At 50.8% G+C, this 27,999-nt stretch overlaps 1 protein-coding gene across 4 annotated transcripts in view; it reads left to right on the top strand.

Moving 5' to 3' along the window:
* The window catches only part of hipk2 (homeodomain interacting protein kinase 2), a 79,376-nt gene that overhangs the window by 3,104 nt on the left and 48,273 nt on the right, over positions 1 to 27,999 (top strand). For 3 of the 4 annotated variants that reach the window (XM_036517724.1, XM_036517722.1, XM_036517721.1), the window contains exon 2: positions 19,137 to 20,268. In XM_036517724.1, coding sequence (XP_036373617.1) covers positions 19,137 to 20,268 — 1,132 coding nt within the window. Of the gene's footprint in view, positions 1 to 7,370; positions 7,574 to 19,136; positions 20,269 to 27,999 lie in introns of those variants that run through there. The other variant, XM_036517723.1, reaches the window with a different exon arrangement.

Genomic DNA, 27,999 nt, shown 5'->3' with positions numbered 1-27,999 from the left:
CAGTTTGCAGCAACGTGTGCATGAGTGGATCGGCCGCGTGGAGGGGGCTTCTTAGTCATCCCTTGTAGTCTGGCCGACTGCGCTGGGATCAGTGTTGTTCGGTGTTCAGTGAGGCAGCAGAATGCAAGTGAGCGTTCAGCAGCACCTCATGCGGGCTTGGCAGCGGCGGATCTGGGTCCTTTTATAGGAGGATCAAGACCATCCCTTTGGACCTCAGCCAATGTGGCACGAACTTGTAGGACCGTATGCTAATGGCTGTGCGCAGCTGACCAGTTGAAGTGTAGGTCAGAGTTTGATGGTGTGGGAGGGAATGTTGCTTCAGAACTCCGTGTCCAGTGGCCGGTAGCAGCCTGATTGCATACATTGCATTATGTTACCTTGATGTCATTCAGGAGATACTCTTATCCAGAGCAACTTACATGGGTTACAACTGTAAATGGTACCCATTTATACACCTGGATAGTTACGGAGGCAGTTCTGGGTTAAGTACCTTGCCCTTGGGTACAGCGGCAGTGCCCCATCGGGGAATTGAACCAGCAAACTTTCGGTTACAGGCTCTGCTCTTTACCGCTACACCACCTGCTGCCCCAGCTGCACTGATGAAGACTTGGTTGTGGATCTCATAGGATATCGCACCTAATACACTGATTCTTGTTCCTTATTGAACTCGCACCTTCCAGACTGAGGGTTTGATACTGAAGTCATGTGTGAAACATTTAACAGGTCTCCTCCTTGGTGCTAGGCCCCAGGCATTAAGCGGTTTTGCTTTCTGACAGTTTCAGTAGCTCCTGGAAATGTACTGTCTGGGTGCAGTGCTGGCTGTACAGGAGTCGATTAGTACATTCAACAACCATCTTAACCAGCAGGTCTGGAACCAGATGTCTAAAGAATCTGCCATTCTTGGCACCTGTTGTTAATGGTTGAATGCCACGCAACACAAACAGCTCAATTTAATCGGCAGCCAGACGCAAATAGCATAAATGGCTCTTTAACAATGGTTCATCTGGGTGTGACTTTCTATTAGCACCTGGTATTTTCTTCTGTCTTGTCTTACTGTATTTGTGTGTGTGTCTGTGTGTGCACAAGTGTGTGTGAGTGTGCGTGTGTGTGTGTGTACATGCGCGTGCTCTGGCGTTTGCATACGTTTGTGTGCATGCGTGTGTGTGCATGTGTGTGCGTGTGCGCACGTGTGTGTGCACACACACGCCTGTGTTTCATAGGGTGGGTTTCATTATGAATAGCGTGAGTGCTGATCTGCAGGCCTCTGTGGTTGTCTGGGGCTTTGTGCTGTGTTCCCTTCAGTGACTGCTAAAAGTCCTGGCCACTGGAAATGGCCTCTCCTGTGTGTGTGCCTGGCCTTGGCACAGCACAGCCTCTGTCTTCAATCCGGGATCCATTCAGCTGCAGTGGAGCCACCGACTGCACATTCTCCCTGCTGTCACCGGGTCTCTGACATGCAGCGCTGCACTCACTTAATATGGCCGCTCTCGCATTTTATTGTAAATCAAGACTGTTTTTTTTTTTTTAATTTTCTGTCCTAGCCTTTCCTGGTCTCTCTCTCTCTCTTTCTCTGTATCTGTGGACACTGCTGAGGGATGGGCAGAGCAATCCAGGTGAACTGGGCATTACATGTCATTACATTACATTACATTACAGTACAGTACAGTACATTACGTTCGTCTAGCAGATGCTCTTATCCAGAGCAACTTCCAGCACAAGAGAACTGAGGTGTGTCCAAATTAAATGAGCAACACTGTCAGACCAGGCTAACAACACTCCCAGACCAGACCACAACACCATTCAAGCACTACTGTAAGTTAACTTCTGTTAACCTGAAATTAGAGAGCCTAGAATATATGGTGGTACGCGGTGCACGGTACGTAGACACTTCACAGCCAAGTACATACGCTACCGTGTGTCACACATGGCAGAACCTTCTGCCACCCTCTTTGCACGGTGGAGGCACGGGGCGTGGTCCCTGGGGGCAGCCTGTTGATTGTTTTCCCCCTCCTGAGCTGACCCAGACAGCAAGGTAATCCGGGAGCCCCGTTTCTGCACCCAAACAGACATCTTGATGGGCCTCCGACAGCGACACGTGGATGGCAGGCTACCAGCCTCGGGAAAAGCCAGTATTCAGACAGCGGACTTATCTCGCCTCAGAATGTAAAATGGGGGGGGGGGTGTCATTTGGCGATTCTGTGTTCTTTTGTTTGAGGTCAAGCAATATGTGAGTGTGTTTTGCTCGCAAATTGCGGTCTCAGTGAAAATCTGGAAGCCCTCACCAAGACAATCACACACACACACGCACACCTTCACTCCTCTGGTTTTGTGTGTGTTTTGGCTGTATATGCGATCCTTTACCTCAGGATGTTTCTGAACGTCAGAGAACTTCAAAATAAAAAAACGTTTCAGGTTGAATATGAGACCAGCATTTTTTTTCCACTTCTGTTTAACAGGCTCAGGCAGACAGAGAGGCCTAACAGAATGTGCCTGTTCCTTCTGTTAAAAACAATCGGCTTTGTTCCTGTTCAGCCCTGATATCATCTCTCTTTATCTCCCGGTTCATGCCATCCATAGTGTTTTTCTTGGTAATGAAACAAATACACGCAGAAACTCTGAGCTCTGCAACACAAGTGAAAACTAGAAATGGCTGTAGTGCAGTGTTTTCTTTTTCTGAGTATTAAAAAAAAAATTAAAAAATCTAGCAGTAATGACCAGGAGGAAAAACGTCATGAATCTCTAGGGTGGTGTGATGAGCCAGCAGGTTGAGCAGAAGGGCAGTATTTGCAGAAGGATTACAGCATGGTTTCTGCAGGAGGAAGCTCATATTAAAGCTGGCATTGTGTGGGTTCACTTCTCTGTTGGATGATGGGTCAGCAGGCAACGTGGTGCGTCTGCATGTGTGTTTGTGTGCGCACGCGTGTGTGTGTGTGCGTGCGTGCGTGTGTGTGTATACGTGTGTGGGTGTGTTTGTGCGTGTGTGTGTTTGTGTGTGTTTGTGCGCGTGTGTGTGCGTGTGTGTGCGTGCGTATGCGTGTGCGTGCGTGCGTGTGTGTGTGTGTGCGTGCATGCGTGCGTGCGTGTGTGTATATGTGTGTGGGTGTGTTTGTGCGTGTGTGTGTTTGTGCGCGTGTGTGTGCGCGTGTGTGTGCGCGTGTGCGTGCGTGTGCGTGTACGTGCGTGTGCGTGTGTGTGCGTGCGTGTGTGTGTGTGTGTGTGTCCTCTGCAGCTCTGAAGCAGCTTGCGCTGCTGCTGCTGCTAGCATTTCGGCGTGCGGGTGCTCTCTGACTCGCGGTTTGGCCTCCCTCTGTCTCCGTCCCAGCAGACAAATTGGGCAGGGCTCCAGGAAGGGGCCTGTGACTCGCAGTCGACCGGCGCGAAGGGAGAGAGATACGCCCGTCTGAGCCGGACGCTTTTCCCAAGAAAGCATGTTTAGGGGGGGCTCTTTTCAGCTCTGTCTTTTCCACTCCACTGACAGCGGCTTTTTTCCGTCCTCTGGCTGGTGCGTCGTTTCGTTCGGGGCGCGTGGAGCCGGCATTCAGACAGCGGTGCGCTCAGAAATGCGTCTCGGCGCGTAAGACGAGCCGCCTCCCAGGCGGCGCACGCCGCGGATCAGGACGCGCTCTCCGGTAAACCTGCGCTCCCCTCTCGGTTCCAGGCCGTGCGTTACGTGATCGCGGGCCGGCTGTGTGGCGGGGCTGTGCGGCCGCTCCCTTTGATCAGACACGAGGAGATGGGGTCACCGTGGGGGTGAGCACTCCCCATTGTTCTGCAAGAACACAGAAATGAATGGGGGCCTTCATAAATGTTGAGTAGCCTGACTATAAAGGCACAATGGTCCTGCGCTTTTAAAGGCCACCGTTAAATTTGTGTCCACATAGTGTGGGTTTTTTTTTTTTTTTTTAATGTCCCTCCTCTGTTCTGGGATCCGCAACTTTATTCTGTGGCTTTAAAGGGGTTTAAAGAGAATGTCTGAGCTCTCTAATGGGCTGCAGACAGACAAACAGAACCACAGCCATGGAGCCTGTGAATGTGGGCGTGTCTGGAGCAGGGCATTGTGGGATTGAGTGATCTTGGGGCTGTGGTAATTTGCTGACGTCTGTGCCAAAGTGAGGGGTACTCTGTGTTCAGTTTATAGCATTCTCAGGGCACAAGGTCTCTCCCCGCCCTCACCCCCTTGTGTAGGGCTATCCCAAGGACACGGTTTGCTTACCTACCTTACCTGGTTATGGCCCCTCCTGTTTGATCTCCATTTTAGACGAGCTGAAGCTGGGTGATGATCTCTTCATTGAGGTGCCTGAAGGGCATATGGGATGGCCAGGGGCTGGGTGTAACCCCCTCCGAACTCTTCCCTGTGTTTCTGGAGACGGAGCACGAGAGAGACAGAAAGAAATAGTGCTGGCTGGCATGTCCGTCCCCACCCCCACCCCCGACTGCCACTGCCACTCTCTGGGAGTGCAGTGTCTGCCCTTAATCCTTTTGTTTGGGATAATATCCCCTGGACCCATCCCTTTTGCATGCCTTTCTCTCTCTCTCTCTCTCTCTCTCTTTCTCTCTCCCCCCCCCCCTCTCTGCAAGAACAACAGTGGCACTTTATCGGGAAGTAATTTCCTATTTGAACATGACATGTCGCATTAAACTCACACAGACGCTCCACGCAGTCTCCAATAAGAAGGCCGAAACGCGACGCCGCCGGGAGGCTGAGGGCCGGCAGGCGCACGGGCTCGGGGCGGGGAGAGCGTCCCGTCCCGTTTCCTCTCGTTCCGCACCCCCCTGCCCCCCACACATTCCCCTTTGCCTCTGAAGCTTTTCAGGGCAGAAGTAATTTGCCATTTTTTAATCGGGGGGGGGGGGGGGGGGGTTTGATCGTTCCTCCACATCCTTTCTAGGTCCCCCCCGGAGGAGCGTTTGATAAAGCCGAGCTCATTGGGAAGGGAGTCCGCCGAATCGTCCGTGGTAACAGAGACTGCGGCGCTTAATTTCCTGTGTTGTGCAGAGCGGAGGTTATTGAATATCTTCTGTGGTGTGGTGTAGAGAGGATTCTGATCAGCCCGTGTTGTTCTGGCCGGATAGGAGCTGAATTGCCAGGACAGTGCGAAGGAGAGAGGATAGTGAATTACCTGTGTAAAACCAGATGAGAGATAGGTATTTCCCTTTGTGATATTTGTATGGAGGATTCTCAATTTCTAGTGCAATACAGTGTAAAAAAAAAAAAATACTGAAGTCTCTTTGAAGTACAGTACGGAAGACAGTGAAATCTCTGTGCAGTCTGAAATCTCCTCTCTGTGGAGCAGAGAGGATAGTGAGATCCTTCTCCTGTGTGAAATCGCTGTGCTGTCTGTGGGGCAGAGGACAGTGAAATCTGTGTTGTCTGTGGTAGAGAGGATAGTGAAATTGTCTGTGCTGTGTGGGGCAGAGAGGATAGTTAAATCTTTGCTATGTGAAATCACCTGTGCTGTCTGGGGGAAAAGGATAGTGGGATCTCTGTGCTGTCTACTGGAGAGGATAGTGAGATGTCTGTGCTGTGTGAGATGTCTGTGCTGTGTGGGGCAGACTGAGTGAGAAATGCATTGTGGGTCGGGGCAGGCCTGTTCCCCCTCGGTCAGGGAGGCCCAGACGCGGCTCTCCACAGATGGCTGCAGGTGTAGTGACACCCTCGGCCGGGTGCCAGAGGACTTGAAAGGCCTGGTGCTCTTTCTGCCCCACTTTGGAGTCACGCTGGGAGGGGGGAGGCGGGAGGGGGAGGGGGAGGAGGTGGTGACTCGGGCAAGAGGGGGTGTCTGAGCGGCCTGTTCCCAGCACAGAGCAGACCAGTCAGCAGCCATTACAGGACTGGTGGGAGAGATTCAGGGAGCGTGTCAGGAACTGAAAAGGGCTCTCCTTTTCTCACTACCCACAGCAGGGTGCAGGTCCAGGTGTCCCTAAACCGTGAATCCACAGGACAGGCAGGGTTATGCAGGCCTTTCCTGCTGGCTGCCAGAGATCCCTTTGTGAAGCAGACAGCCGTAAGTAGTGTTTTACACGGTGAAAAACCCCTGTTTCGCCACTCAGATTTGCTTGAGCTTCTCCCTCTATTCGTCCTCAGTCCCGTCAGCGGAATAATGGCCTCCACAGTTCAGAAATAAAACAGGATATCCCCCGTGGGTCAGTTAATCACATGATTACATCTTTGAGAAAGTTGGGACAGAGAGCAAGGGCCCGTTTCTGCACGTACTTATGTAACCAGCTAAAATATGTAGCATGGAATATAAGGTCACGGAAAGTACATGAAGCAGAAATCTAGATTTAATGTTGTTTATTTTCTTCCTATCTAATGGTGGTATTCTCTCAGGAAAACAAAGGAAGGTTGCATTATCTGAAGGGGGGGTGGTAGGGAGGGGGTTGACATGCGGGGAGTCACGCAGACACGTACACACACACACACACACACACACACACACACACAGGAGAGGCTCGGGCCTGTAGCCACTATGGCTGCTCCTCACTGGTGTCGGAGTAGCTCTCCCTGTCTTCCCAGCGAGATCGAACCTCCAGAGACCTGCCTCTGTGGGCCTCTGGGGTTCTCTGTATGGGTGGGTTTGTTAGGGGGGGGTGGATTAGCCTTGTCCTTCATGATTTTGCGTGTGTGTGTCTGTGTGGTGTGTGTATTTGGGGGGGGGGGGGGGGGGGGGGGGGGTCAGCCTCGTCCTGCGTGATGTGTGATGCTGAGTGTGTGTGTGTGTGTGTGTGTGTGTGTGTGTGTGTATTGGGGGGGGTCAGCCTCGTCCTGTGTGATGTGTGATGGCAGCTGTGAGCTCCAGCAGAGGTAATAAAACTCCTCGTTTTTCAGAAGGATTCGACTTCAGAAAAAAGGCCACGGCCTGACCTTTCCCGTATGAAAGGGCGGCCCTCGCTGTTGCAGTAATGTTATTTTTACCCTGGAAAGTCAGAGAGAGAGAGAGAGAGGGAGAGAGAGAGAGAGAGATACTGCGGGAGGGAGGGGCGAGGGGAGAGGTATCACCGGGGCGACCGTGAGAGACGTGCTGGCTGGGTTATCTCCCGATCGGGACGCCCCTCTGGGCTCTGATATGAGTGGTATTTCAGTTTCAGGCCCGATAGCTGAACCATGAGCCAAGCGGGGTACATGTGGCCTCACACACCAAAGATATCCCTGAATAAAGCCCCACGCTGCCTCTGTGCGTCAGCCTGGCCTCCGCTCTAAAGTGAGAGAGTCAGTGAGGGAGGGAGGGAGAGTCAGTGTCAGAGAGAGAGAAAGAGAGAGTCAGCGTCAGAGAGGGAATGAGAGAGTCAGACATAGTGGGAGGGAGAGGGAGTCAGAGGAAGAGTGAGAGTCGGAGGGAGATGGAGAGACAGTCAGAGAGAGAGAGAGAGAGACGCCACGTCTATCACACGGCAGATTGCTGTGCAGATGCTCGGCCCTGGCTCCCCTCCTCCCGCGAGGCGGGAGTCGCACGTCCCCCGTTTGCGTCTCGTAGCTGGGCACGGGAATCCGCCACCGTCTAAGAATAGAAGGACAGACCAGACGCGGAGCCCGTGGAGAGAGGGGCCTTTTGGACATACGGGCCCCCTGACGGTGAGGGAGCAAAGGAGGGTCAGCCCAGACCACACGGGGCTGGCGGGGTTTCGGTCGCTGGCTGCGCATTTCGACAGTTGTCGCTGGCGGTCTCGTGGTAGGAAGCAATCGGGCTGAAATGTGTCTTTTCTCGGTTCAGGCCTAAAGATAGACGTTTCGTAAGCAGCACATGCCGGCAGTGTGATGAGCAATGCGTTTGTGTGAATCACAGGGCCGGCGCGGTCTGACGGCGCGGCTCGGAGTCCGAGAACTCTCCCCGGTTCCCACAGAGAAAACGATGCGCTGTCCTAGACCTTGGTTGGGTCATTAAACTGTATCTGAGCAGTGGGACCACCCCGCTACGCATAGCGAAGGCTGCGAGAGGGATAAAGAGCCGCCTCTCCTCCTCGGTGGCCCGTGAGCGGGGAAGGGTGGGGTCAGTGCGCTTATCATTGTCAGACACATTGATGTGGCCCCACCCCACCGCTCGCCTGCATCCACTCCAGACTGGAGCCACCCTGCCCTGAGCGGGAGCCTGAAATTGAGACCCTGAGGCCTCAGTTGTGGCCTCTCTCTCTGTCTCTCTCTCTCTCTCTCTCTCTCTCTCTCTGTGATTGGCCCATGGCTGGTTTGTTGTGGGGGAAGGCTAGGCTGTGGTTCTGCTGTGTCTCTCTGTGGGTATAGCTTTTCTCTTTAGCCCTGCTCCTCATATCAGTGACAGTCAGAGCACCCTGCCTCAACCCTGTTACAAGTATCACTGATGGACAGAGAGCCCTGTCTCTCTCTCTCCCCCCTCTATCGCTGATGCACAGAAAACCCCCTCTCCCCGTGTGTTTATTAACAACGTTCAGAGGGATCTTGATCGGTCTTTGGGGTTTCAGATGAGGCCTGGCCTGTCACTGTGCTGTTAGGATTCGGTGTGAAGCGCCAGGCTTTGCCGTGAGCCTTCCGGTCGCTCCCTGGTCAGGGTTCTGTCTCTGACTGCGGAGGGTCACTGTGACCCCCCCAACACTCCACACTCCCCCCCCAGGACCAAGGAAGCCTGTTGCTGTCTCCCGATTAAACCAGCTGGGGTTGGCTCTTTTGTTTGGGAGCTTCACTGCCTCCTTTATTACATTGGAATCTGTCTGTCTAATGGTACAGTCCACCACACTCATATAAGCCTCAAACCCATTGGCACCGCCTGCATAAACACACATGTAACTCTGTTTATAGGAATAAGCCGCTTGTAAGGACTCAGGTCGGGCTGGTCTCGTCTGTGCTTAATCACTGGAAGTGATCTAAAATGACAGCAATAAAAAAAAAAATAAAATAAATAAAAATTCTAATTTGATTCATGAAATAAATTGTATTACATATTGGACCAACGTCAATGTCTGTACAGTGTATGGATTGTTATGGAGGGTCCTTAATAGTTCCACAAGGGCCCGAGTTTATCCATGCGTATTTTCAAATGTCAGCCTCCTCTCAAGTCAAATTCATTAGCGTTGCTTGCTCATTTGGAATCATCAAGGCAACGCAGTCATACTGTGATCCCTTTCAGATATTAATTGGATGTCAGGCTTAAGCACCGTGCTTATTCGCATCCCGTCCTTAGCGTTTGCCGTTTGTTTGCTTTTAGTGTGTTTGTTTGGTGTAGCATGGCCTTCTCTCCCCGTACGGGCTGCGGGCCGCTTGCATACAATCGGAGGCGGAACCTTATCGGCCTCTTTATTGCCATGGCGATCTGCAGAGCCGGTGGACATGGATGTGGGACTTTGAACACTGTAGCGCTTCCCTGACGTTACTGCTAGCCATTACCACAGAGCTGACTGATTTATGGTTCGCATGCAGGTCCCCCATGATGTGCGAGCTAGGGGAGGAAAGTGCGGGTTTGGAAGGCTGCATTGTTGCATTTAAAAAGGGAAGCAGCAGGTCCGTACCGCAGCGGTGCTGTTCGATTAGCGCTAGCTGCCTTTCGCTAAGCAGCATTCACCTGGGAAAAACGCGCGTGAGCGTGCGCACACAAAAAAACCAGTTTGTGCTCACACATGCATACAGTGTCATGAGGTTTATGACTGGAAATACATAATTGCTGCGACCATGTCACACAGTGTCTCTCTCTCTCAAACCCTTACTAATGTGCAGAGTGTTCCTCAGCTAAAACACCTGAGCAGGAAGCTGTTAAAAGCATGCAGGTGAAACAGATCTGGTGTGGACTCCCTCTGTCTGACAGCCTCCGGTGCAGCTCTCGGCGGCGGGCCGGGTGTGTGGGTGCAGCACGCCGTTCCTCGTCTCTGTGTCATGCCCTCACCCTCGTCTCCTCCCTCGCTCCCCCGCTGCCGCTCCGTCACCTGAACGCCGTTGTGGTTTGTTTGTGCCTGTGTACCGCTGCAGAGCTGTAAACAAGCCTTCCCGCAAACACTGTGTGTGTGTGCGTGCGTGCATGCATGTGTGTTTGTGTGTCTTTATGTGACTGTGTGTGTGTGTGTGTGTGTGTGTGTGTGTGTGTGTGTGTGTGTGTGTATGTATCTGCCTGTCTGTCTGTCTCCTCGGCTATTGATGTATGCGTGTCTGTCTTTGTGTGTGTTTGTGTGTCGTTTTGTGTCATTACAGTCACTGCATACCTGTGAATTCAATCGATGCCACATTGTTTTAAAGTATAGTTTTTGTGATGAGCATGTAGCATTTTGGCGTCTCTGTGCTGCAGACTTGGGAAGTGAGGACGTGTGCTACTTTTCACGATAAGCATCTCTCCTCGTAACCTCCCGCGCCAAGCTGCAAAGACAAGCTGCCGCTCTGTCCTGCTTGTAGGCTGCAGGAACGGAGCTGGCCCCCGAGCGTGTGATAACCGCGCTGAAACCAAAGCTGCTTATCAGGTGTGTAGCCCCTGCGCGGCCTGGCCCCGCTGCCTCTGTAATCGCACTGAAGCACAGGCCTCACAAACCCAGGCCTGTCCTGTGGAATTTCAGCAGGGCGGTGGGTGGAACCAATCACACTCGTGACTCTGGTGGGGGGGGGGGGTGGTGGTCCAGGGGGGCCACACTTAAGTTCACATACTTACCCCTTCGTGGTTTTGTTTGTGAAACGTTGGCGTTGCTCAAACAACCAGTTGTCCCTCCCCCTCCCCCAGACACCGGCTCAGGATGACCCATTGCAGTCATGGGTGGGGGATGGGGGGGGGGTGAACACAAGCATCCGTAAACTCATTAAACAGGCAGGCAGTTGCAGCTGAAACCTCCTGGATGGAGCTGTTTGTCCTGTGCGGAACCGGAGGCCGCCAGCGTTGGCAATCCAGGGATGTTTGTACACATGAGTGGTCCGGTTGATCCGAAAGGTCCGGCTGTAGCCGGTTGGACCAGCGGGCCCTCCTGTTGACATCCGCGAAAGCATACTTTAAATGACAGACGGGCAAGTTTATGTAACCTCCATGGCGTGTTTTTTTCCCCCGTGGCTTTGCACATCCTGTTCTGTCAGTTTCCAGAAAGAGAGCAGGGGCGCTGCATTTTCGCTGCTCAGTGACTCAGTGATTTATAGGCCTGAGCGCACTGTGTGTGCGCCTGTGAAATTCTTCCCCTCTCTGCTGCGTTTTGGCTGCCTCCTGCCAGTTGGCTCTTGGAGGCCTTTCAGCTATCGGTTGAAGAGGTCGGGCGAGCCAGTTGCATTGCGATGTGAATAACCGGCACAGAGAACAAACAAATGTTCCGTTAGCTAATTCTGTCTTTTCAGGGAAAGGGGACACAGCTTTTCTTTCAGCAAAATGTACGGTTTATCATTGTCTGTGTGTGTGTATGGTGCCTTAAATCCTTTGAAATCACCCTGTCCCAAACACCCTGGAATCATGCAGGGCAAAGGCAAGCTGGAACTATCTGGGCCTGGCTGACATTTTAGTACCCATTCTGCAACATGCCACACGATTTTGAACAGAAATACGCACTGTCGTAGAATAGCGATGAAATGTAGGTGTACAAGTTCCTCAGGCTTTCGCTTTACCGCCACATCTGAGCGAAATGGAGTAGAGTTTGAAGTACAGCGGCCCTGTGTAGCTGTGCAGTAACACAGCGAGAATCAAAGCAGTGTGTGGTCTGCTGGAAAGGACTGACAGCTCATAGGCCAGGTTCAAGGCTATGCCACTCATTTGAATTTCCTGTCTTTTTTTGGCTTTTGCCTGGCCTTTGACTTACAGTCAAACCAGTTTTTTGCTATGAATTTGCAGTGGTTGTTTTTTTTTTTTTTTATTCAAAGCTTATTCTGAGCTGAAATGATGATATTGTCAAAATATGTTTGATGTCGTGTAGCATTGTTGTATATTTTGAAGACAAATGCAGTAGCATACAAAGTCCTACTTTTATTTGAAACCTTATGCATTTACATACGGAGTTTGTGATGTAGTTAGAGAATGTAAAATGTTTCCCTGAATAATAACAAAGAATGTGACCGGGGGGGGCGCAGCAGAGAATGACCTGGGACACTTTAAGGGCACAGAGCTGGTCCTAAAGATGAGAAGTGACCTGGAAAACACCAGAATGCATCTGGTCCCTGACATCAAGGTCATTTTTTTGCGACATCCCAAAAGGCGGGGTGAGGCTGCTGTGGGATAGCGTGTCCTGCCTGGGGATAGCCAGATGCTCAGATAACATCCTGGTTGCCACTTTTCCGGCTGACAGAAGCAACATCTGAGGGCAGCGTCTGACACCCCAACCTCAAGCACAGACACTGGCTGAATACACAGGATGGGGTGCACCTACGTTTTTGGGGAAACTGCATGTTTGTATGAAATGTCTGAGACAGGATTGCCAAGCCCCACCAGGCAATGTTTCTGTTTATTCACACAACCCAACCCAACGGCTCTTTTTTTAAGCTGCCTTATTGGTCAAACGTTTGAGCAGTCGTTTCTTTTGTGTGGGTGTTTGGGTGTGTGGGTGTGTGGGTGTTTGGGTGTTGGGGTGTGGGTGGGTCGGTGGGTGCGTGTACAATGACATACAGATATGCTAAGTGAGCACTCTAAAGATAGACCTGTCCTACAAAAATGTTAGGAACATTTCTAAAACACACATTTACCAGTTAAGTATTTTTGTATCCATTTAGACATGGTTCAATGTAGTTAATAAAATGAAATACAGGCTTATTAAAACTGGATACCAAAATTTTACACTGCAATGCAACTTAGTATCCAGAATTGTGATCCTTTACCATCACAATACCACAGCAAATATTTAGCCAGATATTTGACATTTTTGTGGCAGAGAATTTGATCTGCCTCAACAGAAGGCAAGAGATTAAATATGATCAAATGTGGACCTGATTTCATTATAATTTCATCTTGAAGTATGTTATAACCTGTGCTTATCATTTTAATATAACATATATTCTCTCTCCTCACAGCACAGCGATTTATGTGTTGGCTACAACACAGTTATGGTTAAATATGCTGTGTGTGATATGACAGTAAGTAAAAAACATGAAAAAGCAATGCTAATATTTGTTCGGAAAATATAGGAAAGCCTGCCCTCCACAACATAGGTGTGTGCAGTGCAATGCTATTGTGTGGTGTCAGTGTTCCTGCTGCAGTGTTCCTGCAGCTGTGTCAGTGTTCCTGCAGCTGTGTCAGTGTTCCTGCTGCAGTGTCAGTGTGTGGTGTCACTGTTCCTGTTGCAGTGTTCCAGTTGCAGTGTTAGTATGTGGTGTCAGTGTTCCTGCAGCAGAAATGTTGTGCAGGCAGTGTCCAGCAGCTATGTTATGTGTGGTTCTATAAATAGTTTGGAATGTAATGTATATGTGTGGATGGGGTGGTCAGTTGCAGACTAGCGCTCTGTGTGTGTGTGTGTGTGTGTGTGTGTGTGTGTGTGTGTGTGTGTGTGTGTGTGTGTGAATGAGCTGGGAGACCTGGCTTTGCCGAGTGAAACAACATGGCCAGCTGCTATGAGCTGAGTGTGAACTCACCTTTGTTTGCCAGTATCCTCAGAGCTCAGCACCACATAGTTACCTGGTACTGCTCTACTTCTGTGGGCGTGGTCTGTGCTCTGCTGCTGTGGCTGGGATTTATGGTCTGGTTGTATGGGTGGGGTCTGAGCTCTGGTTTTGTAGGTAGGGTCTGAGCTCTGGTTTTGTAGCTAGGGTCTGAGCTCTGGTTTTGTGGGTGGAGTCTGAGCTCTGGTTTTGTGGGTGGAGTCTGAGCTCTGGGTTTGAGGGTGGGGGTCTGCGCCCTGCTCCGTGGAGGTTGTCCATTCACGGCTAATTGAAGTTCATGCGAAAGCAGCGGTCTGCCGTGTGCCTCTGCTCCGGTTCTCTCAGGGAGAATGACCCGGAGTCACATGTGGAGAGAGGCCCCAGAGCTCACCCGCATGCTGCCCGGCCCTCAGAGCCAGCCATGGGGGATAATGCCACGTCTAGACATGCACAGGTCAGGTCATTAAGCAGCCATTTCTCCCGACTGATTCTGAAAAAGATCATCCAGAGCAGGCGCCAAGGACTGCTTCAGACGACCACATTATCTGTGTGCTGTCATTCTCTCTCTCTCGCTCTCTCTGTCCCCAATACCCTTGAGAGCTTTGTTGTTGGTTTAGGTCATAAATATAGAGACCGGTTTAAGTTGGGCTTAATTAATTTTTTTATTAGGACAGGCAAAGTTGGCCATTTTGCCTGACGAGAAGAAATAATATGCAGGCAACTCAAGCTCAAGAAATGTCATACAATGGGTTTTGTTTAAGCATGTTTGCATATTGAGTACGTACACGCAAGATTGTTAAGCAATCTTGACCGTTTAAAACAAGTATGGTGTTAGCGGGGCGGCTGTTTGTGTGTGTGATGAAGACATCTGCAGATGTTGCCTGTAGTAATTCGGTTTTAGTAGTTTTATTCAAGTTCTATTTGTCTGTTTGTTCATACATTATTAATCTGTGTTAGGTATCTGTAAAAGGCATGTTTCCAGTGATTAAATAAAAGGGCTTTGAATGTCTCTCTCTCCCTCTCTCTCATTCCTCCCCTTCAGATGGGGCTGGGATGTGACTGCTTTCAGACTCTGGGCATTCTCTGGATTCATAGGAAGCAGCGTTTAAGGGTGGGGTTTAGGGGGTTAAATCTGAGGTAGGTCGATGTTCTGATGACCCATGCACAGGTGAAGGAGCCTCACTCCCAGCATTTCTCGTATGTTCTCTGAGAAGGAACAGTTTTCAGCACGCTGTCACACAAGAAGGCCTTGCCTTGTCTCCCTCCCTCCCTCTAACACAGAATGGATTTGTTTCTCTGAAAAAAGAAAGATTACCTGACCTTTGACAGACAAATAATCCCTCCAAAGGATCAAACAATTACTATTCCCATATTTTCCTCATTCTCTGTGCTAGGTAATGCCCTCTAAATTGCGGTGAATAAGAACCGTCTTTTTCACAGCATGTCAGAGAGGAGCACTTCTGAACGTGCTCCGTCTTTGCAACGCTGAAACCAAGGACCTTCACGTTTTCGTGTTTTGCAGAGAGTACAAAAATGGAATGAAACTTTATGCATTTGTTTGACAGAGAAGAACACGCACACCTGGTGGTTTAAAAGCTCTCTGCTATAAACGCTTTTGAATTTCCTTGAATTTTCCTCGAAGCTACACTTGTTTCACTGAATTTCAGTGTAGAATGTTAGTTTGCCAAATCACTTAATCTTTGAGAGCACCTTTAGAGTGCAAGAGCTTTTTTTATAGAGTACATGTAGCATTGTAGCATTAGTGTGCTACTTATTGTAGCATACCTGCACAATCATGTAGTTTCCAGTATGCAACATTAAATGAGCTGATATATGAAATATTAGCGGTCTGTTAAGAGTAGCACAGTGTAGAATGCACCAATATAATCACTCACAAGATCAGTTCAGGGTACTCAGTTACATTACATGGCATTATATTCATTTAGCAGGCGCTCTCATCCAGAGCGACTTCCAGCACAAAAGAACAGAAGTGCATCCATTCAGACCAGGCTAACAGCACTCCCAGACCAGAGAGTGTGAGCATAACACATGGTCATGTTGCATTGTAGTCCATGAGGGGCAGCCACCTTTGCATATACACCTTTATGCTATTGTGCAGTACCCAGCTGGTACAGATCAAGCTACTCTACAAAAAAAAAACAGCAAAATGCAGTATCCAGTTTCCTGATCAGGATAGTATCAGGTGCAAGCTGCAGTCTGATTCAGTCTCCAGTTCAATCAAATCTTTATTCAGAGCTAATTGGGCTGAACGACAGAGATATTTGAGATCAGTGAGGACGTCCTGTGCTCGACTGCGTTGTACAAGAGTGCAAAGTTCCAGGCTTTACCAGCGAGCAGATACATAGCAGCGTGTTTAATCTTTGTGTGGGAAACCACAAACCATGCAGAATGTATAAACATATAAACATCCTGACATATTTTACATCTTGCTGTTTTTCAAATGCACAGTGTCAAAATGTATTGTCACCAAGGCTTGAAGTGAGGTGACAATGTTCCAACCATTTGACCCCCTTGCTCGTAATACATTTAATTACTTAGTGGAATTTTCAAAAGCTTGTGCAAGAATAGATCCTTATAAGCTTGTGGAGAGCTTATTGCTGATCACAAGCATAGGCAAGGCACATTTCAGCGTGTAGGTATATACTGTACCGTCTTAGCATTCTGTTAATCCATCAGTACACCTGTGGTTATGACACGTTATAATGGGAACGGTCCTTTCGAACATGCATGGTTGTGACGTGTTAAACCAGGAACGGTTCTTTTGAACGGACGTGGTTATGACCTCTCGTACTGCAGATGGACCGTCTGAGCTGGTGTTTTCATGTGAGAAACACCTGGTGGTCCAGGTTGAGCAGGTGTGGTCGCAGCAGGACAGTCACCCTCCCCACACCCTCTGGCCCCCACGCTCCCCTCGGGCCTCATCTCGAATGACGGCATCCGAAGTATTTTTAGCGGTAAGTCCAGGCGAAGGAAACCGTAATCCATGGGGGTGACATCTGGCCCGGTGGCTTAAGCGATTAGCGCCGCTCCGTGCTCCTAATAGCCCGGCGGATGTTCCTCGTTATTCGCCCAATCAACACGCTGGGAGGATGTGTCGGAGCGGCGCAAAGCGCACCGCGTCTGCACGCCGTGCCCCCATCGGGCGCGAGCGCGGGGGGTCCCGTAAGGGGGACGGCACTGTGGCGAAGTGGTGAAGAGCCGGACTCCTAACCGGAAGGTTGCTGGCTCGATTCTCCTCTGGGGCACTGCTGTTGCACCCTTGGGCAAGGTGCTTGTCCCGCAGTTACCTCAGTAAATGGATAACATGGTAACATATGTAAGTTGCTGTGTCTGCTGAATGACAGCAATGTAAAGTGGGGCAGGAGCAGGAGAAGGATCCCCAGGCCTGCACAAGCCTCTTACTTTCCTAATCAATGTGCCCAGAAGGCAGAGGGGGAATCCAGGGTAATGCTATGACTCATGTCCAGGGCTGGGGAACTGGATGGAGCATGCAGAGAGGCCTGCACTGATATCTACTCCAAAACAGTGAGGGTCCTTTTGGGTCCTAATCAACTGGCCAGCTTTATGTGGGTGACCTCTCTAACTCCCTGCCTACTCAAGTTATCCTGGGGTCCCAGGAGCTGGCTGAGGGCTCCTTCAGCCCAAGCCTGAAGATAGCTGTCCCTCCATTACGTCCCGGAACAAGGCCACTAATAGTATTAACGATGAGATTTCAGGGGAGATGGACAGCTCACCTAAAGGGACTGGAAGGGTTATGTTGTGTTGCAAGCATTGCTGTCGTGCTGAAGAACACTGGCTTCACAAGTGTTTCCAAGCAGCAGCTGACAGCTGGCCTGTGCTATCGGTCCTCCGAGCTGGTTGAGTGGGTCGCTCTGCGGGTTGGTGGAAGATGAGTGGGACGAAACCCACGTAGAAACGGCACACAGCAAGGTTAAAATCGCACGTCGCCGGCTCATCTCATCGGTTTTTCGATCCGCGCGCATTTTAGGCTCTCATTTGATAGTGAATTGTACTGTCTGACCAATACAGAGTGTTTAACGGACCTGAGGTTATTTCAGAGTAGCTGGTCTGTGTGCTGGTGTTATTCTCTCTAAATTCTAATTACATCGCACTGTAATCACAGTGTACAGTCAGTAGGAATTTGGTGTCATTTTTTGCATTAGACTCATGAGCCAACTCCAGATACATACAGTTGATTAGTAAGGGCTTATTTAATGCTGTGTAACACTCTGTAAATAAATACTCACTTCTCTCGACCTCATATAAAAAGTCATAGATTAGATTACCCTCACACAGGGAAGTTCCTCTGTGACCAGACTTGTGTCTTTTTTTTTTGTTTGTTTTTTTAACTTGTGCACATCTGTTAGCACGGTTGATGACTGACACTTGTCAGTGCGCGTTCTTGCAGCATGCTGAAGACTCATAAATAAAGAGGCATCTCAGCTCGGTTGAAGTCCCTAAATGTGTTTCAGCGTGTGCAGTAATTATTTCAGTGCCATAAACAGCCCAGTGTGCGTGGGGACTATTTATAGTGCATTTGCTTCGAGAAGCTATGCTAAATCTGAAGCAGCTTTTACTAGGAACTGTCTTTTTTTTTTTTTTTTAAGTTTACGGTTTGGGGGGAAGGCGGCTTAGAACCTTGGTTCAGATGCATTGTGGGTAAAAGCATGCTCTCAAGAATGAGGTGCACCGCAGCTTGTGGTGGGGTCTCGTGTGCACTGATTGCACAGATTGATTGGGTTCAGTCCTTGAGACTTCATTTCCCATAGGCCAGTGCTTTTATCTTCTGGCTGCATTGGTTCTTGTCTTACCTCGCAAGGGGCATTCTCCTACCTGTTTGTGTAGCCCTGAGTCAGAGGTACATGTCTGCCTCTTCCATCATTAGTATGGCCTACACTACCACCAATCTACACAAAACCTTCTTTGAAGATGCCATGTTAACGAGTGCTTCTCTCGGGGGTGCAATGCATTGTGGGATTTCCATTAGGAAGCGTCTGTTTATTTCCCTTTTGAGTCTCGTATTAAAAGGAGAGTCAGGTCAGAAATGTGCGTCTTTCTCAGTTCCTGGACAGGCTTGAATGTGCTGCTTTTGTTCCTTCTTGCCCCTCTGGCTTAACCCTGTATGTGCATCCTGCTGCGTTTCTGAAAACGCTTGCAGTAAAATATTTCACGAGTGTACGGCGCACGTATAAACTTGTCATATGATTGGTGGTACACATTTAGCCGATGAAACATAAATAAGGAATGAGAGTCCTGATCGAACTGATAAAGTGGTTGAGAGCGGAGGGTGGAGCCGACAGACACCCGGATCTCCAGGTGTGATTTTGACACCCCTGCGTTACCTGCAGCCTCCCACGCGTCTTCGATTTCACTCTCATCCTCTTCTGTCTCTCTGCGTCTCCCTCTCTCGCAAAAAAATGCAGCTCAGTCCTGTTGAGTCATGTGTAGTTATCTCTACATGCAGGAAATGCATTCGTTGCACATACTCAGTGCATGAAGCGTCACTGAATTTGCATTGTAATTGTGTGCCAGTGTTGAATCAACCTCCCATGACCCCGGCCTGTCCTTATTGATGGTCGTGTCTCGTGTTTCACCTCCTGTCTCATGTTTGTTTGTTTTCTTTCTCCCTCCTCAGGTATGGCCTCGCAAGTGCAAGTCTTTTCCTCCCACACTCTGCAGTCAAGTGCCTTCTTTAGTGTGAAGAAGCTGAAGGTGGAGCGGAGTTCGAACTGGGATATGACAGGGTACGGCACACACAGCAAGGTCTACAGCCAGAGCAGCAAGAACGTGCCGGCCGCCCAGGTGGGCGTCAACGCCTCCCTGCAGGTCTCCAACTCCGCCCTCCCCTACGAGCAGGCGCTCCTCTTCCCGGCGGGGGCGGGGCACATCGTGGTCGCCTCGGCAGGCGGGGCCTCGGCGGGAGGCGGAGCCTCGGCCGGCGGCGGGGCCGCAGGGCAGCTGCTGGGCGGGGCCGGTGGCGGGGCCAGCGGCGCCGTGCACAACCTGACCCGCCGCAGCACGGTCAGCCTGCTGGACACGTACCAGCGATGCGGGCTTAAGCGCAAGAGCGAGGAGCTGGAGAACAACAGCAGCGTGCAGATCATCGAAGAGCAGCCAGCCATGATCCAGAACGCCGCCAGCGGGGCCACGGCCGCCACCGCCGCCACCTCTACCGCCACCTCCAAGAACAGCGGCTCCAACAGCGAGGGCGACTACCAGCTGGTGCAGCACGAGGTGCTCTGCTCCATGACCAACACCTACGAGGTGCTGGAGTTCCTGGGCCGCGGCACCTTCGGCCAGGTGGTGAAGTGCTGGAAGCGCGGCACCAACGAGATCGTGGCCATCAAGATCCTGAAGAACCACCCGTCGTACGCCCGGCAGGGCCAGATCGAGGTCAGCATCCTGGCGCGCCTGAGCTCGGAGAGCGCCGACGACTACAACTTCGTGCGCGCCTACGAGTGCTTCCAGCACAAGAGCCACACCTGCCTGGTGTTCGAGATGCTGGAGCAGAACCTCTACGACTTCCTCAAGCAGAACAAGTTCAGCCCGCTGCCGCTGCGCTACATCCGGCCCGTCCTGCAGCAGGTGGCCACTGCCCTCATGAAGCTCAAGAGCCTGGGCCTCATCCACGCCGACCTCAAGCCCGAGAACATCATGCTGGTGGACCCCTCCCGCCAGCCATACCGCGTCAAGGTCATCGACTTCGGCTCCGCCAGCCACGTCTCCAAGGCCGTCTGCTCCACCTACCTGCAATCCCGCTACTACAGGTGAGCGCTCTCCTCTCTTGCTGCGTGCTCTCAGCGGACGTTCATACAGCCGAGGGAGAGTTATTTTGGCCCCTCGCGTTACTGCTTAGTTGTGAAATGCGCTCTCCTTTAAGTGATTACCATGTTTTACCGATGTGATGATTTAAGGTGCGCGTGTGATATGGGTACTGATTTCTTGCCTGCGGCATTTAGCGCATCTGAACTCGGGTTCCTCTTTTGACCGTATGGCTCGTGTGAACTGTAGGCGGTTTTCGGGCGTCTTGCCTTCAGGGTTCTGCATTTAAATCCCTCGAGTTCACCCCCCCCCCCCCCTTCCTCTTTGAGGCAGAGTTGTAAAATTCAAGGCTTTGCTGAGAAAGCCAGCTGCTTATCGTGTTTAATATGATAAAACAACCGTGTTGTGCGTGCTTTGAAGATTAAAGACTGCCTCTTTGGTGTGCTTTACAATGTGGTAATGCTTTAGGATGACAGCACCTGGGAAATATTTACTGTTGGACTTTTTTTTTTCCCTTCTTCTTCTTCTTCTTCTGCTCAAGAAGGGTCTCTGGGAAAAGGGTGATTTTGTGTTCTGGAAAAACAAGCAAAGAAAACCCTCATTGAGCAGAGAGTGTAAACAGAGGGCTGGTGGAGTTCGGGCCTGTCCCTCTCGCTTCGGCTCCCTCTCCCCCCCGGGACACGGGCGCGGGGTCAGCCCGAGTTCGCCTGTAATACCTCCCTGTAACACACACCCGCGGGACCAGCATTAGAAACAGATGACCTGCTGGGAAGGCTCCGCCGTGCCCCCCCCCCCCCCCCCCCCCCCCCCCACTTCTTTTTTCTTTTTTTGTTTCTTTTTTATTAAAACTTTCTTGGCTGGGCCTGACCTCTGCGTTGGGGTTCAGAGGAAGGTGAGGTAGGGGTGGGGCAGACGCATTGTTAAGATGCTGTACCATTTTCCATCAGTGACCCAGGCATGAGGATGTGGGGGGGGGATTAAACACCAGAGCATGTAAAAATGGAGAACCCCCAAACGCTGCAAAGTCCCGCACAGGTTGAAGGCGTGCACACGCTCGCATTCTGTCACCCCCAAAAGCCCGTCGCCTTGAAAGTGTGTTCCGCCGTGCCCGGTTACAGATGGGAGTGTTAAGACTTTGCCTTTGATTTAGCGGCTGGGAATTCAAACGTCTGTAGCGTACATATTTCCCAGTGTGTTTTATAAACTGATTCCAGACTGAATTCAAAATATGCGTTGGCAGACAGCACAGCAGTCTATTCTTCTGAGCCTTTATTATGCGTTGTGCTCGTGTAATCAGGATGAGGCGGCTGAATGTGTTTGACACCGGCGCAGGTAGTGTTTTTGTATTTGGATTTCCCCATTCGGGCTCTTTCAGACAAACACCGAGTAAAATACCGTGCCCTAATTTGGCTTTTCTTTGCTTATATTTTAAACATCCCTAAGCTGGTGTTGCATAGCCTGGTTTTAAAGACTTTAGAAACACACATTAGATCTCTGTATGCCCCACCAGAGTTTTCCCAGAACTCCCAGTCTCTCCTTAAGCTGTGTAATGAGGTGTGCTGTTCAGCAGGGACAAGCACATGTCTGCACTTTCTCTGTATAAACCCTATTCTTCTGCATGACCCCATGGGAGGCAAATAATGACCAGGATGTAGATGATTTCATGTGTTTCTGAAACACTTAAAAGTGGCTTAAAAGTCCCCTCACCGCTGACATTATTTCGGAAACTGCACCATTAATCATATGGAAACGTTGAATTTTGCTGATAGCTGATTGGCTACACTACGCTGTTCCTGGGGGAGAGTCGGGGTGGTTTGTAGTTCAGGGGCTTGTTGTCATTCAGAGGCACAATCGGGTCAGACGGGGAGAGACGTGGTGGAGAAACGGCAGCGGGACCGGCAAACGGGGATCATCCTCTCATTTCCTGTCTGCAGCAGCGCGTGGGGACGGGAGGGGAGGGGCGAGGAGGGGCGTGGCCCTGACGGTGAGCTGGCCTTACCCAGCTGCCCAGCTGCCCGTGTCCTTCCTCTCTGAGAGCTGGATTTGCGGCCGTGGTCTGGACAGTGTGCTGCGGGTCACCAGGGGGCGGGAGAGAGAGGGAGGCGGCCTGTGAGTCGAGGCCCTGCCCGCTCCGAACCTCAGGGTTTGATTTGTGCATCTGCTCCTGCTTCGCTCGGCCCCTCCCCGCACCCCACAGAGGACCCTTTTCCTTCGGGCGGTCTCAGTCAGGTTCTGAGGGTAGGCCTGGTTCCTCTGTGCAGCGAGAGGGGCGCAGACTGCAGCTCTACTGCCTTTTTAAGTATCCTGAAGGAGCGGTGCCTCTGAACGCCGCTTCGGCTCTTCAGACGCAGGCCAACGTCTGTGTGCGTCACCCCCCCTCCTCCCCTCTCAGATCTGGGCGGGGGGGTTTGGTTCAGGTAGACAGCCTATTGGTTCGCGCTGCTCTGCCTATGACATCACGTTGACCTGCCTGCCAGTCATGTGAACTCTGTCTTCTCCCTCTGAAAACAAGAAAAATGCCAAACAACAGAGCAAAACAATCATTTTTATGGTCAATTTGACGATGCTCTACAAATGGCGTATGTGGGTCATGTGTTTTCAGTTCGCTTTCTGTCAGACCAATTGAAGTAGATTATACTTGTACAGCCTGTTTATTGAGAATGAAAGGAGCAATGCTACCCTTTCATCTCAGCCTAGTAGTACATCTGCTAATGTTTTGCCAAATATACTAGCAGTGCAGGCTCAAGAGGTTTGCCTCTGAGAAAAAAAGTTAAAAAGAAATCAATGAGACAAAATGAAAGTAAAATGAAGTTGCTATTTTACTTCCCAGCTTGTGTGGTAAGTTCCAGTAAATACAGTTTGGAGAGAGCTGAATTAAAAGTATTTCGGACAAGCAAAACAGAAATACAGAAACAATGTGAAGTGGTGTGTGGAGTTTTTTTTAAGAGAACTATTACATAAAGGCTAGCTGGCCCCAGCGTTCACTCTCTCTCTCCTCCCTGGCTTTATTTGTTTTGGCAGTGTCTGTAATCTGCGGAACAATTACTCTCGATGTGAGCCAGAACAGGCCATGCTAAGTGTTCCCTTTCGCATTCTCACACAGAGGCCTCTCTATCTATTGATACGCACTTGAAATGTGTGTGTGTGTGTGTGTGTGTGTGTGTGTGTGTGTGGGGGGGGGGGGGGGGGGGGGGGGGTTCGTTTCGTTTTGTTTTTACGGATGAGGATATTTTGGAATTGCCCTGAGTGTTTGAAAATCCCTGCTATGCTGAAATTTCCCGAAAGGAAAACCTCTCAGGATAAGAACGGCGGTTTCACTTTGCCTGTGCCGTTCTCCCCTTCAAAGTGAAACCACCGCGCTACGCTGTGGTGAGATACTGTGGGTTGAAACCCCTCCAGCGGGGCTTGGGAACTCTGCCTGCCTCTCTGCTCTCCCCAGCTGTGACTGTTAGACCTGGCTTTTTTTATTTGGGATTGTGATCTTTCCCATGCAGGTATCTGTATTAACGATACATGTTGGTTGTGTTGTGTGAGCATGACCTGAGAGAAAGATTCATGTCTTTGGTCTTTACTGCACTGAGAGACGCGGCGGTCGCCACGTCTGCGCTCGGATTCGGTCAGAAAGAGGCCGTTTTTTGCTGCGACGGATTGAATTATTAACGTTCACAACAAGTGTAAATTTGTTGTTTTGAGCTTTAAAGGACACTGAAGGCGCATGCACTTGTATGCATTTGGTCAGGAATGGCCGTGGGTCTGTAACACTGATATAACAGTGCTGGTTATCCAGCTTATGTCACTTAACCCCTCTGTGCTCTCCCTCCACAATGTAGCGGCTAATGATGTAACAGGTAAGCTGGCCACCTTGCCCTGCACCAGATAAAGGGATTAATGTCCCGTCCCCTGCGGGGATCTCTGCCCTATTTATTTATTTCAGCGGAACGGCTGTGAAATGAGGGGGAGAGAGATGCGGTCGTTATTTAAGTTACGGAGGATTTGAATTTTTTTTTTTTTTTTTGCGCGATTTGGAGCCCAACATCTGTTCAAGGCTGCTGGTCAGCTGCATCGGGAAAGCGGAAAAGATTATGTAAAGCATTCTCTACAGGCAGGGCGTGCGGGCGGGGACAATGAAGAACAAAAATGAGTGTCCGTGCTGCTGTCCGTGCTACGGCCCCGAGGGCCAGAATCCGACTTGCGTGTCACCGGCGACGACCCCTCGCTTCCTGTCCGTCACAGCCTCAGAGGTCGCAGAGGGGTTGCTGTCCTTCACCCCACTGGAGGTCGCAGAGAGTGGAGAGCCTCCAGGGAGTGAGTGCTTCCTGCACTCCAGGACTTCAAAGAGCTGAAGCCCCATCACGGAGAGGTTCAGTTGGGCTGCCACAGGGCTTTTCTCATTGGCCGCTGAGGGAAGATGACAGTGGGCTGCTATAATGGCTGATCCACAGACCTCTCTTTAAAGCAGGACGCCTCTTTATAAAGCTTTATCCTCCCGCTACAGCCCTGTGAGTGGTAACCCCAAACTCCGGGGGGGAAAGAGCAGGCCTCAGACAGGGGGTTGAATTTCACCCTGCTACCCCCAGAAGGTGAGCCCAGCCCCCAGAGATTCAGAGGCCTCCCGGTGAATGGCTTTGGCTCCAGCGAGTGCAGCAGGAGGCACTCCCCCAAACTCCGGGGGGGAAAGAGCAGGCCTCAGACAGGGGGTTGAATTTCACCCTGCTACCCCCAGAAGGTGAGCCCAGCCCCCAGAGATTCAGAGGCCTCCCGGTGAATGGCTTTGGCTCCAGCAAGTGCAGAGAGAGGCAGCAGGGTGTCTGGGCCCTGTAGTTTATGACCCTTTATCTGACTCCAACTCCCAGAATGCCTTGGGTAGGACAGCTCGGGGTGCGGCTATCCTTTCATGGTTATTCGGGCCGTTTTGGTTTCAGACAGACAGGGACGCAGGGCTGTCTCTCTGATGAGAGGCCGTTTCAGGCACTCTCCCAGACGGTCACGGCCATGGAAAATCCACAGATCTCGGCCTTGTGCGTCAGACTCGCCATGTGACACCTGCGTCAGCCCCAGGATCTTTCTCCGTCAGATCCACGCACAACTGCACGGGTGACATCTTTCACAAAAGAGCCCCCCTTCTCGGTCTGCAAACACAGTTCCAGGACATTTACCTTGAGTCCACCTGAAGTATTTATAGAGTATTCTTTTAAAATGCTGGAGATTGCCATCAGTTCCTCTTCCTTGAAGCGTACGTTAGGCGTTTCCGTGGCAATCCGTGGGGGGGGGATTCTCTCACCAAACCATAAATTTTAATTCGGGAGAGGAATCCGCAGCACCTAAACGCAGGTGCTGTGTGTGTGAGATGCGTGAGTGATTGCCTCTGTGAGAGTCGTAATCACACATTCCCAGCGGCGTCGCGCTGTGCTTTGTAGAACGTTTGTAGACGGGGCGCCTTGGAAAAGGAGTGGCAGTGTAGCCTAGTGGTTAAGGCACAGGATTTGTAACCGAAAGGTTGCCAGTTCGATTCCCCTCTGGGCACTGCTGCTGTACCCCTGGGGAAGGTACTTAACCTACAATTGTAAATATCCAGCTGTATAAATGGATAACGTTGTATTTGATGTAAGTTGCTCTGGACAAGAGCGTCTGCTAAATGCCTGTAATGTAATGTAATGTGCTCAGTAATGGGTTAACTTCTCCATCAGTCACATGTCAGGTGTCTGTACCTCTCACGCGCTGCAGGGTGCTTGGAGCATCATCATGTTCAGCCCAGTGAGGTTCAGATTTTTTTAACAGCTAGCTTTCCTCTTTAAGACATGTGAAGGCATGGCAATGCATCTCCCCCAACAGATTTACACAGGGGCAGGTTTTTAACTTCCCTCTGGAAAATCCTCCGTGCATACACAGCACTTTGTGACAATCTTGATTGTAAAAATGCGCTATAAGAAATAGAATTTGAGTGATTTTGATTGAGGGGAACCTCAGTTTGTTTTTACATTTTACAAGCCGAGGGGGAAAAGTTTGAGAAAAGCAAGATGGCTGGGGGGAGGGAAAATTTGGCGAATTCGTTTAATTACTTTTGCAACACGTTGTACGTTTTGCTCGGATGAGTGATGGGGCCCTAATCACCAGTCTTCCCTTTCCCATGCCCCAGGGCCCCGTGTGTCGGCAAGCCTCAACTCTCACCGAGGGGAAAAAACGAGACGCTCATTAGCTGTTTTAGCCGGGCACATATATGTACAGCAATTTGCTCAAAGTCGTTTTGGCAGGTAATAAAAGCACATGAGTTACCCTTGAATAAATAATGAAAGAGTGAAGGCTTGCCTGGGTCCAGTCACGCCAGTCAGAATCCCCCAGCTCTGGAACATGTTAATGAGTCCAGAGGAGGGGGGGGGGGGGGGTGAGATTTGGACTCATACAAGCAGCAGTCTGTAGCTGCTCCAAGGTAACTGCTTCGGCTCCTTCCAACTGCTGGGAGGGAGTATTAATTTTTTTATTTTCCTAAAAAAAAAAAAAAAAAAAGTCTAGAGTTTGGAGATTTTCTTGAGCGGTGAATTTTTCTGACACTTGAGGGAAGTGTGAGCGAATTGGCAGCCGGGCGTTACTGCTGCCGCTGAGGGAGAGCTTCGTTAGCATTCCCGGGCCAGCAGAACAGCCGCCACCTTCTGTTGCATTCTGGCACTAGTGTCCCAGGGTTGAATAAATCATTGGGCCTCCCACAGACAAAGCGGCCAGACCACTCTCTCTCTCCTTCTCTGTCTCTCTCTGTCTCTGCCGGGGGGACCCACAAACTCCACACCACGCCCAGGCAGACTCATGAATATTTAACGGCTCACAAGAGGGTAGGAGAGCCGCGGTAACAGGAGATTTTGTGTGTGTGGGTATGTGTGTATGTTGGTATGTTGGTGTCTGCGTGTGTGTCTGTGTCTGTGTGGTAGTGTGTGTGTGTGGGTATGTGTGGGCATATGTGTGTCTGAGTGTGTGTGTGTGTGCGTGCGTGTGTGCGTGCGTGCGCGTGCGTGTGTGCGTGCGTGTGCGTGTGTGTGTGTATGTGTGTGATGGGGGGAGTTCACTTTTGCCATCAAGCAGCTTGATGGTACGCACCTGCTCAGTGGTGAAAGGGCTGTGATGCTGAGGCCTGTGAGGGACGGGGCTCTGAGCTCTGAGCAGAGCCCTGTGAGGCTCAGCTTCTGCTGAGGAAACCCAGCAGGCCTCTACCCCCCCCCCCCCCCTCTGTCTCTCTCTCCCTCTCTCTCTCTTCGCTTCTCCTGTACAGAGCCTGCTGTGGGTTTCCCGCTACAAAGCCCAAAAAGGGCAAACAAGTGCATTGGTGTGCTGGAGGAATTCGCTTGTGTGCCCACGAGGGTAAATAGTTTAGCTGATTCGGGCCAAGCGGCTCTGCTGTGCTTTCCTGTGCTTGATTGGTTTAATACTTGCGCCGATATGCCAGTGTGTGTATGAGTGTGCGTGAGATGTGCGTGGTCAAGCGCATGGCCTGCTTTCTCAGTCAGCGTGTGTATGAGTGCTTGCGCGCTAAGATGTGTGCGGTCAGGGGCGTTGACCAGCTTTCGCAGTTGGTGTTGCCTCAGCTCTCCTGTGCCTGATTGGCTTGCTGTTGGATTGGCTGGCACCAGTCAGCCAGTGTGTGTATGAGGGGCCGCACGCATTGTGATTTTATGTGTGTGTGTGTGTGTGTGTGTGTGTGCACGTGCGCTTTGGAGTGTGTGCTAAACTGCGACGCGGAGGAATGAAGG

Source organism: Megalops cyprinoides, chromosome 23 (genome assembly GCF_013368585.1).
Source record: "Megalops cyprinoides isolate fMegCyp1 chromosome 23, fMegCyp1.pri, whole genome shotgun sequence".
NCBI classification, from domain to species: domain Eukaryota; kingdom Metazoa; phylum Chordata; class Actinopteri; order Elopiformes; family Megalopidae; genus Megalops; species Megalops cyprinoides.
This window is presented reverse-complemented; position numbering and strand designations above follow the sequence as displayed.